We start from the raw sequence: 13,329 nt of genomic DNA, 5'->3' as shown, positions 1-13,329 counted from the left end.
CAGAGCAGCCACACTGACACTGTGTGGCCTGTGTTCAGTGTCGCTCTGTGCGAGGACATGCACAGAGACAAATAATCTAAATATTCCTCAACAGTTGATATCGCGCTGATATCAACGTAGTATAGTATAGTATAGTATATATTTTCGGAAATCATGCGCTATGATATTGAACAGATGCACGGGATGCACGGGATGCAAAACGATGCAAACCACCCCCCCCCCCCACCAGTCGATTTTGAGTCGCAAGTTCAGGGCTTCAGTCGACCATGAATTTCTTTGGTTGATTACAGCCCTAGTTTCCATAACTGAGCATAGCCTGTATATTTCTTTATAGACAGTCCTGCTGTTTTGTTACAATCTATACATGTATTTCTGCCCTCCATCAAATTTGTACGTGTCCTACCCTGATCCCTCCTCTTACAATATATTGCACGATAATTTAATGATTTATTCTGGTATTTTTAGCACTGGATATTTGGAAGACATAGGCCTATGTATGTTTTCAGACTAACCATTTTTTTACTCACCTAAATGCACCTATTCCAAGTGTCTTTGGACAAAAAAACATCTGGTAACAGACTGTTATGTAATGTAATGCAATGCAATGAATGTGAATACAAATAAATAAATAAAAATAAATAAATCACATGCTGATGTTTCTGCTCGCAAGTTTAATAGCACAAGAACCAAGACCACTTGCGAAACCATCATCTTTACACACAATAAGAGCAGATTGTCATTGAAGCTCTTTGGTGGTATCTCAGCATATTTATGGGTACCTTCACTGACATGTTGCTACACATTTAGAAATTGATTACCTCCGACAACTGCAGGAATATGAATAGGCTCTCCCACCATAGACCTGACCATCACCCTCGACAACTCTGTGGTAGCTCCTTCTCATACCACAAGGAACCTGGGTGTGGACGACCATCTCTCCCTTTACTGCCAACATTGCTGCAACAGCTCGATCTTGCAGATACATGTTGCACAACATCAGAAGGATACGACCTCTTCTAACCCAGAAGGCGGCACATGTTCTAGTCCAGGCTCTTGTCATCGCATGCTTGGACTACTGCAACTCCCTTCTGGCTGGTCTCCCTGCATGTGCCATACGACCTCTGCAGCTCATCCAGAATGCAGCAGCTTGACTGGTCTGCAACTTACCAAAGTTCTCTCATACTACATCACTCCTCTGCTCCCTTCACTGGCTGCCTGTAACTGCTCGCATTCGCTCTAGTGCTGTACTACAGACGGATCTGGTCCAGCCTACATGTAGGACATGATCAAAACCTACACCCCAGATCGCAGAGGCATTTGCCAAACTCATGACTGTTCGCTGTCCTGGCTCCCAAATGGAGAGCTCCCCATCGACGCCCGGACAGCAGAAAGCCTCCACATCTTCCGCCGCCGACTAAAAACACATTTCTTTCGACTCTACCTCGACTAAGACGACAAAAAAAAAAAAAAAAAAAAGGCACTTACTTGTACATCACACTTATAACTAGCACTTTATAGTTTGGCTTACTTGAAGCACTTACTTACTTCTAGCTCTTGTTTGTACCCAAATGTTGAAATGCACGTAGCTTTGGATAAAAGCATCTGCTAAATGACATGCAATGGTAAACAGCGAGTGTCAAGGTAGGGCTGACACTGCATACTTTCAACTCAGCCCATGAAAAACAATGGATTATGTGTTTGTGAATGTGTCATGTGTGTGCTCTGGAGCCCTGCCCAGTCACCTGTAAGTCAAATTGAGAGGGAGGGTGTTTTTTCTGACATGGCTGATAGAGATCCAGTCAGTTTAGTAAACTCTTGGAGATACTTGATTAAATGTAGTTGCACCCATATAAAGGATGGCATTCAAGGTCTCAGGACGTCTTTGTTTCTTGGTGATTTCACTGACCATTGTACTTGCAGTGCTATCATGGGATTATTGGCTGGAGAGCATCAGGTAAATTGAATTTTATGGGAAAATTGAGAAAAAATGTCTTTATGTTTTATGTGCTGATTTGTTAAGTTCAAATAAATGTGGAGCTGCTGGTTTATTATTTACCTCAAATGTTGGACATATTGCTCATTAGTCAAATCTCCAAATTAGCTCGAGTACTTTCTCAGGAAATCCCACAGAAAAGGACGTGTTAAAAGGTTCCATTTCACCGACAAAGGCCGCGACTCCTATGCCGCTCCTCTCAAGAAGTTTCTTCAAAAGGCTTCCTCACTTTGATTTCGAGGAGGTTTATGACATGGACGCTAAGAGCAAACAGACGGTAAGGACCTTCTTTTAATGTGTCCGTTTTATTTGTAAGCTGCTTCTAGATAAACATGGACAAAATGATTTTTCTATAAATTTTTTTACACTTCCAGACATGTGCTCAGTCTCTGCGCAACTCTGAGGACCAGGACTTTAAGAAGGCTTTCCTTCCCAACATAGGATTGTTTCTGCACAAAGACAGTATTAACATGAGCAAGTGGAACCAACTCTCACATTTTAACAGTCCATTTGGTTTCATGGAATCTCACCACGATGGTAGGTGGCTGCATGTATGTTTTTTTGTGATTTATTTTAACTTGCCATCTTGTGGCTCTGGTAAAGGCTCCACTGGTTACTGTAACGGGGGGGGGGGGGTTGATAATCTACAATTGATTGATACCAGACACTCACATTTTAGATAAGTAGCACACTGTGATTCTCATTAAGAGAAAACGTTATTTAAAGTTACTTTATGTGTCATGAGCTTGTGAATAAATACCTAACAGAGCATTCTTGCTCTCTCTGTATTCTCGGTTTGCAGATGTGATGCCTGCAGTGAAGTTGATCCCAAAGCCTATAGAACCTCTTCTCTCCCCAAAGCCAGGCAGTGGTGGCTGTGTGCGCTGTGCAGTGGTGGGCGGTGCAGGGATCCTCAATGGCTCTAAAATGGGGAAAGAGATTGATTCACACGATTATGTTTTTCGGTGAGAAAGTGTGAAATGAAGTCACTCTGGCTGCCAGATTTGGTGAGGACACAAATTCAAAGTCACTTCTCAGAGTCAAAAATACAAAGCAGCCACATGCACAGCACCGTTTGATAAAGTCTCCAAAGTATGACTTTATTAACTTAGAATTGGACTTTATATTCCACTTTTGAGGGGTTTTCTCAACATTTTAACTGCATTTTGAAAAATAAATAATTTGACTTCTCCATATTATTTTGTAGGAAAATATATTTGACTTTTTTAAATTCTCACCTGGAAGGTCTTATAGGGTTAATGCGTTTTGGCTGCCTGCAATGAGGTGACTATGAAAATACCGGTTAAACAATCACGGCCGACACAGTTTTACATTGTTAAGATCGTGGGAACAAAAAGCAGGTATTGCAACATGGGAGCAGCACTTTGTCTTTGTGAATATTGTAATTATATTGCATCATACATGACACATACACGCAAGCACACATGTACATCTCATTCTACAACGCCTTTATATTTTTTATATATTTTTACTTTTTTCCTTTTTATACATATGTTTCAGTTTATATTTAGACTGTACATAGACCTGCATGCCTCTTATGTTTCTATCGTGTAACATATTCTGGAGCTGCTAAACTGTGAATTTCTCTGTGAGATGAATAAAGTATCTATCTATCTATCTATCTATCTTATACAGCGTACATAAAGTACATTACGTATATGTAATGTATATTCCACATTTTGTTCCGATACCTTTATTATTTTTTTATGGTTGTAGTCGTCTTTATCATTTATCTATCACGTCTTTTAAAAAAGATTCAGCCCACGTTGATGAAACCACAGAATACAAGATGACACATGAGTCTTCACTATTCTTTAATTTTTTGTAATAATACCAATATTTCCATGTGATACTTTTTGCTGCAGGTCCTGATGTGTGACCAACCAGCTAACTTGATTGTGAAACTCAGGTAAATTCAGCTACACGTTGATTTAAACGATGGCCTGACTGTGGCGTTTTTACGTGGCAGGATGAACGGTGCAGTCATCAAAGGGTATGAAGAGGACGTAGGGAACAGAACGTCGGTGTACGTCCACACAGCTCACTCCATCACTACGTCACTGTATGTCTTCAAGCAGTACGGCTACACATCGGTCCCTGCTGACGAGGTGCTGAAACTCAGGCGAGAGCATTGCCGTATTGTGATGGCTTACGCCTACCACACAGACACTGATCTGTCCTCTGCTTTCTTTTCCCAGGATATAAAATTTGTGCTGATTCCTGAAGGAATGAGGGATTTCATTTGGCTCGAGTCTCTTCTCAAAGGAGAAAAAATTACAAAAAACTCTTATAGAAATGCAGTGTAAGTAATGACTATATATTGTCATTGGAGAACCTCTTTTAGAAGCTGCAAGATTACTGGAAAAATTGCTTATTGTTGAGTTTAATCCACAGGTTGTTAAAATACTCACGTTTTCTTTCACTCAACTCTTATCTCTGAATGGCTCTGCTAATATCGAGAGTCTTCTTTTTAAACCCCATCCCTCACTGATTAAACATCTGCAGAACAAGTAGAAGTACTATGAGCAGTTGTGCAGTTTTATTTGTCAGCAGAAATTTTGCCTGGATCCCCTGATGACTCAGACATTATTTGAGAGAACTCACACGTCTCATCATGTTATTCTGCGGGTATTACAACTATACTCTTGTATTTTAACCCTCCAGACCAAGGAATTACTATGCCGGGAGGTATAATGAGAGCCGCTTCTATGTTCTGCACCAGGACTTTCTCAGATATGTGCGAAACAGGTAAACCTCCTTTCACCAATACACAAATGTCATACTTTTCATGGTTTCACACAAAGATGCGGCCCAAATGGTTCCAAGAAATGTTAATTAGAGACAGAAATTCCACTATGGCAATAACAATAGCAAAACATGAGATTAAAGGAATATATAAAAATGACTGAAGGGTATTGATGCCACACCAGCAAAATAAAAACAGATCCTATCACGTTATATGTGATAAGCTTATTGTTAAAACAAAATACATTTCACATTTTAATGTCATAGTCCATCGTTCCCAGCCTATCAAACTATAACGTTATAATGTGAAACTTATGTTGTTTCAATATATAGTTTTTATGCAATATACATATATATAGACTGTTCTTAGAAAAGACATCAATTGATTGTACAATAAATATTTTATTACACAAAACGTATACTGTTTTCACGAAAACTTATCACGTATAACTTGAAACCTATACTGTTTTAACAATAAAATGATCACGTATAACGCAAAACTATTATTGTTTTACAATAAATTTATCATGTATAACACGTCACATATTTTGTTTTAACACTGAACTTCCCACGTCTAATGCGAAGCGTATTTTGTTTCAACAATAAAGTTATCAGGTAAGATAGTTGTTAGAATATGCATATATTGTTCATACCAAAGTGTATTTTGTAAAAACAATTTAAACTATCATGTTGTAGCGTGAAACATTTGTTGTTTTAACAATCAACATATCACGTACAATGCAAAAAGACATTGTTTTAACAATCACACATTTCTACCAGGTTCTTACTGTCTGCTCATTTGAACGACTCATACTGGGCCATTGTCAGGCCAACCAATGGGGCGTTCACTCTCTTCCTGGCTCTGCACACCTGTGACACAGTAAGTTACTGTTTAAGCAAGTCCTCATGCGACCCACAGGTATCCTACCTCCATATTATTAAAAATAATAATAATTACAGGAGTGAGTATCACAGACTGTTCCTGCGTACAGTCAACCACACTGTGTTTGGAAACAAAATAATAGATAAAGCAGCCTGAATTCTGACTTTTGTATCAGAGTTTATCCGAAATATCAGAATTCAGAGATTATTGTAAGAATTCGGAGATAAGTCAATGAACAGGTGCGATATTCACGACTGAAAAGGTCCATTGGGCAGGGGAGTCAGGGTATCAGCCGGTTTGAGGGTCGTCAGGTCGAGGCACGGATGACTATCCTTGGTGACTATGTCTTCTGTTGTGAAAATGTTTTTTTCTGCTTGGTGAGCGGGGCTTAATACTCCACCTACTGGTGGGTTTGTTTACTCCCTGACTCTCTCTCTCTCTCTTTCTCTCTGTCCTCAGGTCAGTGCATATGGATTCATGACCGAAAACTTCAAGAAATACTCCAACTACTATGTTCAAAGAAATATTAAAACCAGGGTTATATTCTATGCCAACCACGACTATTACCAGGAGTTGAGAATGTGGAAAAAACTGCACCAGAGCAAAATATTAAAACTGTATGAACGACTGGAATCAGAGAGTGTGACTGAGAAGCCACACTGATACCGTGACTCTGATAGTTACAGGAGGCATATTTTCGAGGGCTGAGATTGTGGTTGTGGTTAAAGGTTAGCGATAAATGTTTAAATCAATGGAGTGCAATATAAATTAAGTTTTATAATTAGTATTATTATTGTTGTTGTGGGACAGTTTACAGATCAAGGCTAACTTAAAAACTAGAGTGGGCAACTTTTAGTTGAAAATAAACAGCCATTACAGTGAGTCTCTCAGAGACTCCAGCAATAAATTCAACTCAGGTAAAGTCCAGTCGCCGACTGAAGACGCCCACAGTGGACAAACTCGATGTCGTCTTTTTAAGTTTCGATGCTAACTGAAGGGTATATAGATTCTCCAACAACTAGGGTGAAGTGAGGGGTTTTTAAGCCAGTGATTAAACTTTTATTGCTGTATGTATTAATGGTTGGATGTGATGTTTTGTACGTTAAAGGGATACTTGAATTTCCCCAAGGAGATGAATAAAGTTAATCTAATCTAATCTGATCGAATCTATTCAGTTGCAGCTTCAATGATAAATGTTGCTAGATTTTACACACTGTACCTTTAATGCCATCCACAGCCTTGCTCTGCTTATTCAGCTGAGATTTTGAGATTGCCACGGAAACAACAGGCCGTTTACGTTCATCTGGAGTTTGATAAACTAGTAGTAGAATGTAAAGCAAAGTTGGTCATAATCTCAGAGCAATTCATGCTCACAGTATGTGAATTTGTGTGAAAACTTGTACAAGAACATCCAAGTTTGAGATCACAGAGATGGACGCAGCCTTTACAAACGACTAAGTAAGGTTCACGTACCTAACTTCAGTCTTTAATCGTCGAGATTGCTATTGTTCTTTGTTAATCTACAGAAAGGTTTTTAGCTTCAAAACAAAAGCAGCAGAAAGACACCGGGGAGAGCACGCACAAATACTTTTCTCTCGTAAATTTGTATCTGCCCAAACACAAAAGTCTCTGGCGACACCGGTTGTTATTATCATAGCGCGTCTGTTGAATAGATGTGCGTCGAGGCGACAGTCGGCACAGAGAGGTGTGGGTCTACACACGTCCACTCCAAGATCCTCCAGCCATACCTCCCTGTTTTCAGGGAGTTACATTCCACACATTAAAATATGCAACCCAAAAAAAAGCCTCTGGGCCCCCCTTAGAAATAAAGAAGACGGTTACCGTGGCAACCTTTAACAACAGCCGCACACAACATCTTGCTAATGGACAGCACGCTCCAGGAGGCCGGTGCACAGGTGCTATTTTCTCTCAAAACATTAAAGAAAATCAGGAATTTTGCTAATGTTTTTAAAAATGAAGAAAATGACCTTTTCAAATTTTTTCTTGCAGCGGTTACTTTGGCATTTACAGCTCAGACGTCTTGAACATTTGAGCTTCATCGGGGAGAGAAACAAGCACTTTTCTTATCACTGACCTCAGACGCCGAGAGTGTTTACACTCTGCACAGCGAGTCTTTGAGAGCCGCACTGTAAAGCTATTGTCCACACATGAATTATTTAAAAATCCCCAAGAAACGGGGTCTGTTAACATGGTGTAAAAAAAAAAAAAAATCGAATTTGCATTGGAATGCGTTGCAAGTAGCGAGCGCTCTTGTTTTGTCGAGGATCCAGGGAGAAACAAAAGCTGCATAAATGTGATATTTCAACACCTTTCAGGTAAAAAAAAAAAAAAACATCTCTTGGCAGACGGCGACGGGAGAATGCAGCAAGTGTCACTAATGTGATAATAAAATGGAGATAAAAACCCCCGAATGGAAACATGCGAAAGATAAAGGGATACAGTGTGGGAGTGGGAGTCGCGCTTCAGGATGTGTTAATAGCGTGGAGCATGGGTCCGGTTCCCACTAAACACTTGGATCAGCCTAATTAAAAAGAATCTTGGCGTGATAGGTTGTGAACAGCGGGGAGTCGTGCAGGCCACATGCCAATTCTGCACTCACCTCCTCACTCCCACACACACACACACACACACCAGACTGCCTTTAACCACAACAACACCAGGAATGAAAGGGAAAGAAAGTAAAAGCCTGGCAAATTCTCAGCAGACTGTACTTTGAGATGCAGAAGGCAGGAAAATGGAAGGAAGGCAGAGTGCGATGCATCCTAGCAACTTTTACTCCACTACATTTCCTCTAACTGCTGTATCTTTGTTACCCGTCACTACCAAATGAAATCAGAAAAAGAGTTGGCATTATGATCCGTGTTTATATAGTTTTTCTAGTCTTGATGAGCAGTTTTCACCCATTCACACGCTGCAGTGTCTTTGCTCAACGACACCTATAGGTGAGCAGAGCCAGGAATTGAACCCACAACCTTCCAGTTGAAAGACAACTTGCCCTACCACTGATCCACCAACAGTAGTACATTAAACGTCAACTTTAAGACTATTACTTAAGTAGTATTATTAAAAAAAAGGGACTTCAACTTCCACCAAAGGAATTTTCTGGTAACATACTTGTACTTATACTCAAGTATTATTTTTAGGTATTTCATACAAGACAATGAAGGATTTTTTTAACCCTAATTTAGCAGCTTTGAGTCACTGTGAACAAGGGCCCTTGCATGTTCTACGTGTGTGTGTGTGGGGGGGGGGGGGTTCTCCGGCTTTCTCCCACAGTCCAAAAACATGCAATATGGGGATTAGGTAAATTGGACATTCTAAATTTACCATAGGTGACAGTGAATGGTTGAATGGTTGTTTGTCTCCATCTGTGGTCCTGCGATGGACTGGCGAACTGTCCGGGGTGTGACCCCGCCTATCGCCCTATGTCAGCTGAGATTGGCACAGCACCCTCCTTGGATGGAGTCACTGTGATGGTTAAATGTCTTGTTGTGGGGAAGATTGGGGGCCGTCTCCCTTGCCTCTACTGTCCCTTAGCGGGAAACCAGCCTTGAAAGATCAGGGCCATCGACCTGGAGTCCTCAGAATAAATCACCCCCATAGCCAGGTCCGGTACCTGGCTCTAAGATCAGTGCAGGGCAGTGCAATTTTTGGGTAGTTAAAAATGATTATTCTGTTTTCTGAAGTGACTGTGCGCGATGCAGCAGAGCCGACGGTCATCAAGTGTCAAGAAAAAATCTTGCACACCGTCTGAACTTTCAAGAAAACTTTTGTTGCGGCAACATTTTGGTGCTCAACCTCAGGCTGACCTGAGAGTCTCCTTACGTGGCCATGGAAGGAGAGAGAAATATACGGGTTTAGTGGCAGAGTGCAAGGAAGGTTGGCGGTTGGTAGGAAGCAAAGGCGTTTTTCCACCGAGTGGTGTGATTCGGTTTGGAATGGTGGATTTTTTTTTTCCATTAGGATTAGTACTAAAATAACCTGCTCAAACCGTTCAATTTTTCAGTACCCTTCCCTTGGGGCACCAGCGTAATGGTACGGTATGGGTGGAGCTAGACCCACGACTGCTGGACGTCCTCCGTTGTCGTCTGATGTTTTGTTGTTCATTGTTGGCGCAGTGGTATAACACCATGCTACGTATATCGCCGGCACGGCCATTAGGCACAGCGGACACCCCCGCCTACCAAGTAAAGGTACGGTTCTCCGCCGAAAACACAAACCGGAGCATACCTTAATGGAAACACGGCTATATCTTTCCCAAGAACAGAAGGGCAATCGTTCTCTGAAGAAGCAGCGGTGAGGAAACATTCATGTCCACAGCCCGGCCAGCTTTTATTTTGAAAAGTTTCAGAGTCAGTTGGACACGGAGTATCCCGAGTGCTAAAGTGAGTCATCTTTGGCAACTCCCAGGAAAGAAAACCAGCCTTTTGGAGCACTACTGTACATATGAATCAAACTTATGTACGTGGAGGGACTGCCAGGAGTTAATGCGTTGCACATTGCTGGAGCATGCAAACACATATGCACTGTATCCTAGCACACACACACACACACACACACATATTAAGACACCACTCATACAAACTGTTACCAGTGTTTGTTTAAGCGTTTTTTTTTCCAACAAAGTAGAATGTCCGGGGTTGCTACAACAGTAGGACGCAAGTTACAAAACAACCAAACTCAGAAGAAGAGTATCGTTTTACATGAGGAAAAAAAAAAATCTATATTTTTATTGGGTAGGAAAGTGGAAAATATTAGAGGGCACTCGGGACAACAGAGTTTTTTTTTACGAATTGAAGAGAATCTTTTCATTGTAGTGAATTACTCAGAAAATGCATTCACACATGCCACTTCATTAGGTACATCGTTCAACTTATTGTTGACGCCAGTATCTAATCAGGCAGTCACACGGGAGCAATTTGTAGACATGGTCAAGGCAAGCCGCTGAAGTTTTGAAGATTTAATTGACTTTGAAATGAGTATTTCAGAAACTGCTGATCTACTGGGATTATCACACAACCCTACCCAGGGATTACAGAGAATGGTACAGTCCTCTGGCCAAAAACTCTTTGTTGATGCCAAAGTTTTGGAGGAGAATGACTAGACTGGTTCAACAAGACAAGAAAGAGTATAACAGTCCTAGAAAGTACACACCGTGTATGGCCAGCATACATGAGCTATCCTTTTTAGCACAATGCAGGTGTTTTGTGTGAATAAAATCCATCGTCAGAACAGATTAGATTTGATTTAGCCATTATCCTGACTAGAGCTGAAACAATAAAGCGATTAATCAATTATTTATCGATTACTAAATTAATCGACAACTATTTTGATAATCAATTAATCGGTTTGAGGCCTTTTTTTATGATTACAACAAGATTTCTGATTGTTTAAGCTTCTTTAACCCGGCTGCCACACTCACTGTGACACTTATCAAAGGCACATTTACCTTTGAACATTCTTGACATGCAGCATACCCACAGAAAGCTCAGAAACTTGGATAAAAGCTTATAAAAAAAACATTCTTATGTTCACCAAACGCAGACTAAACGACAAGTGATCGAACCAAAACGAGCCGAAAACACCATAACAGTGTAAACATTTAAAAGCGGCACCGGAGAAAGCGTCGTCATGTTGAAAAAAACAACAACATGTCTGCTCGATAGCAGAGACTTCACAGATTTCAACGGTACCATTTATATCACTCTACGACCAAAACTCACAGACACAAGACACCCAGACACAAAATAAGAGCAAAACAACTCACTTTCAAGAAATACAACCAGAAATGTTGTCTTACCTTTGCTGTTAAGCAAAACAAGCTATTTTCACCGCAACAAAACCGCTTCTAACGGAGAACTAGACTTCATGCTTTGGGGCCTGTTCCTGGTCTGATTGGTCATTCCAGACAGCCATTAGCTTGTTTTGATTGGAGGAGGGCGAATGTCCGTCAAACTACGTCATACACATTTGCGTCCTTTTGACGGGCGAACGGAGGGAGCTAGGTGCATTCGCTCAGTAGCTCTGGCGTCTCATCATTGGACTGGTTCCTCCACCTCAGACTCCAGGATTTGTGGGAAATATCGCACTTGTTTTCATTCCTCTGACAACTTCTCGCAGGACTCTTTCCATCTCTGTAATTGGAGATTGGTCAATATGTGGTTGTCCTCTGACCCGATGTTCCTTTGCCTAGGTTGGAACCCTTGCCACAGCTTCTTAATGACATGATGAGTGCACTTTCCGCTGTTGGTGCGTTGATGCTCCTGCTCCATGTCAGCAATAAAAAATACGAAGATATATGAAATTGAAGGTCTTTGATGTCACTGCAACAAGGCTGTCAATCACACCGGCATCCACTCATATGTGTCCTGTATTTTATTGCGCATTTTCCTCGAAATGGGAACATTATTGACATCAGGTTCTATTGAAGAAGAACCGAAACTAGTGATTAAGACTAAACTCCTCAGGAAAATCTTTACTGACAAATCAAGTGAGGAGAAGAAGAAGCTAATTTTCCCCAATAGACTTCCATTCAAATGAAGTTCTTTGTGCAACTAGTGTCTAGAGTCGCCCTCTGGTGGCTATGTCTTATATCATCTACCACCTTACCTCAGATCAACATATGATTTCTTTACCCCCCCATGGTTAAAATCTGAATTCATGTTACAGAAGCGCAAGTAGAGCTTTGATTGCCTCATCTCCTCCAGACTGTTTTTTTTGTTTTTGCAACAGTCAAACACTCTCTCTCTCTCACACACACACACACACACACACAGTGACATCAGACACATCTGTACAGTCCGACTCCTTAACAACGTTGTTTTTTTTTTTTGTTCCCGGAAAAATAAATGAGGTCTGTGCTTATTTGCATGAAGCCCGCAGATATGAAACCCGATCACACGCGGTCACATCAGGTTTGATTCATGTTTTTTCTAGTCTCCCACGCCCTCTGCATGCACTTTGAAATCTGACACCCATGCTGAAATGCAATTTCGGTGGCAGGCAGTTACACGGCAGTGTACACACGTCACCTTGCCCACAGCACCACCTGTCCATTCGAGGGGACAGCAGAGGACATGCAGGTAATGGGATTGCCACACCCTGTTTGGGGCTCAAAGACACGGACGCTCTCAGCTGTAGGACAGCGAGTGCCGGGACGTCTCTGGGGAGCATCACTTGGATGCTGGGACTGCTCAACCTGCACAAGCTCATTCTTTAACGCCGTCTCGGAGAGTGGAGAGAAAAAAAAGAGAGAGGACAATACAGAAAGAAATTATCCCCTGAAAACGCTGTGCATATACACACATACGTATGTATATGGAATGTCAGGACAAGGCCATTTTCCTCTGTGAGCTTTCTGGGATCTGCACGTCTGAGATAAAAGCGACAACGGGGAAGATTGTTGCGGTTTCTAATCCTTCACATTAACTATTATTCCCTTCGCTGTGCTTGGTTTTCTCCGTCTACAGGACAGAGCTTCTTACTGTTAAAATTTCCTTTCCCTCCCAACGGGACCAAAGAACCCTCGAGAATTACCTGTGTTCCAAGATTAGGAGCCCGTAATTCCTTTTATTGTTGAGGCTATAATGAATATTATAAGATGCTTATTTTGTGAGTATGAAGTCTGAAGGATGAGCGTGTGGCACTGGGTGGGATTGCTTCATCC

At 41.3% G+C, this 13,329-nt stretch overlaps 1 protein-coding gene across 2 annotated transcripts; it reads left to right on the top strand.

Moving 5' to 3' along the window:
• The first annotated feature begins 1,657 nt into the window (after positions 1 to 1,657).
• Positions 1,658 to 6,798, top strand: LOC131464500 (alpha-N-acetylgalactosaminide alpha-2,6-sialyltransferase 1-like). 2 transcript variants are annotated; one of them, XM_058636994.1, is made up of 9 exons: positions 1,658 to 1,954; positions 2,102 to 2,270; positions 2,368 to 2,530; positions 2,796 to 2,958; positions 3,984 to 4,122; positions 4,213 to 4,316; positions 4,679 to 4,762; positions 5,540 to 5,639; positions 6,102 to 6,798. In XM_058636994.1, the coding sequence occupies exons 1-9, from the start codon at positions 1,857 to 1,859 to the stop codon at positions 6,303 to 6,305; spliced, it is 1,224 nt and encodes a 407-aa protein (XP_058492977.1). In that variant the 5' UTR covers positions 1,658 to 1,856; the 3' UTR covers positions 6,306 to 6,798. The 2 variants fall into 2 exon arrangements, with proteins under 2 accessions (XP_058492977.1, XP_058492978.1); XM_058636995.1 differs by having other exon boundaries at positions 1,865 to 1,954; positions 2,119 to 2,270.
• Positions 6,799 to 13,329: the final 6,531 nt, after the last annotated feature.

The sequence above is a fragment of the Solea solea genome, chromosome 8, assembly GCF_958295425.1.
Source record: "Solea solea chromosome 8, fSolSol10.1, whole genome shotgun sequence".
Classification (NCBI taxonomy): Eukaryota; Metazoa; Chordata; class Actinopteri; order Pleuronectiformes; family Soleidae; genus Solea; species Solea solea.
The sequence above is the reverse complement of the archived record's forward strand: the minus strand, read 5'-3'. Positions and strand labels throughout refer to the sequence as shown.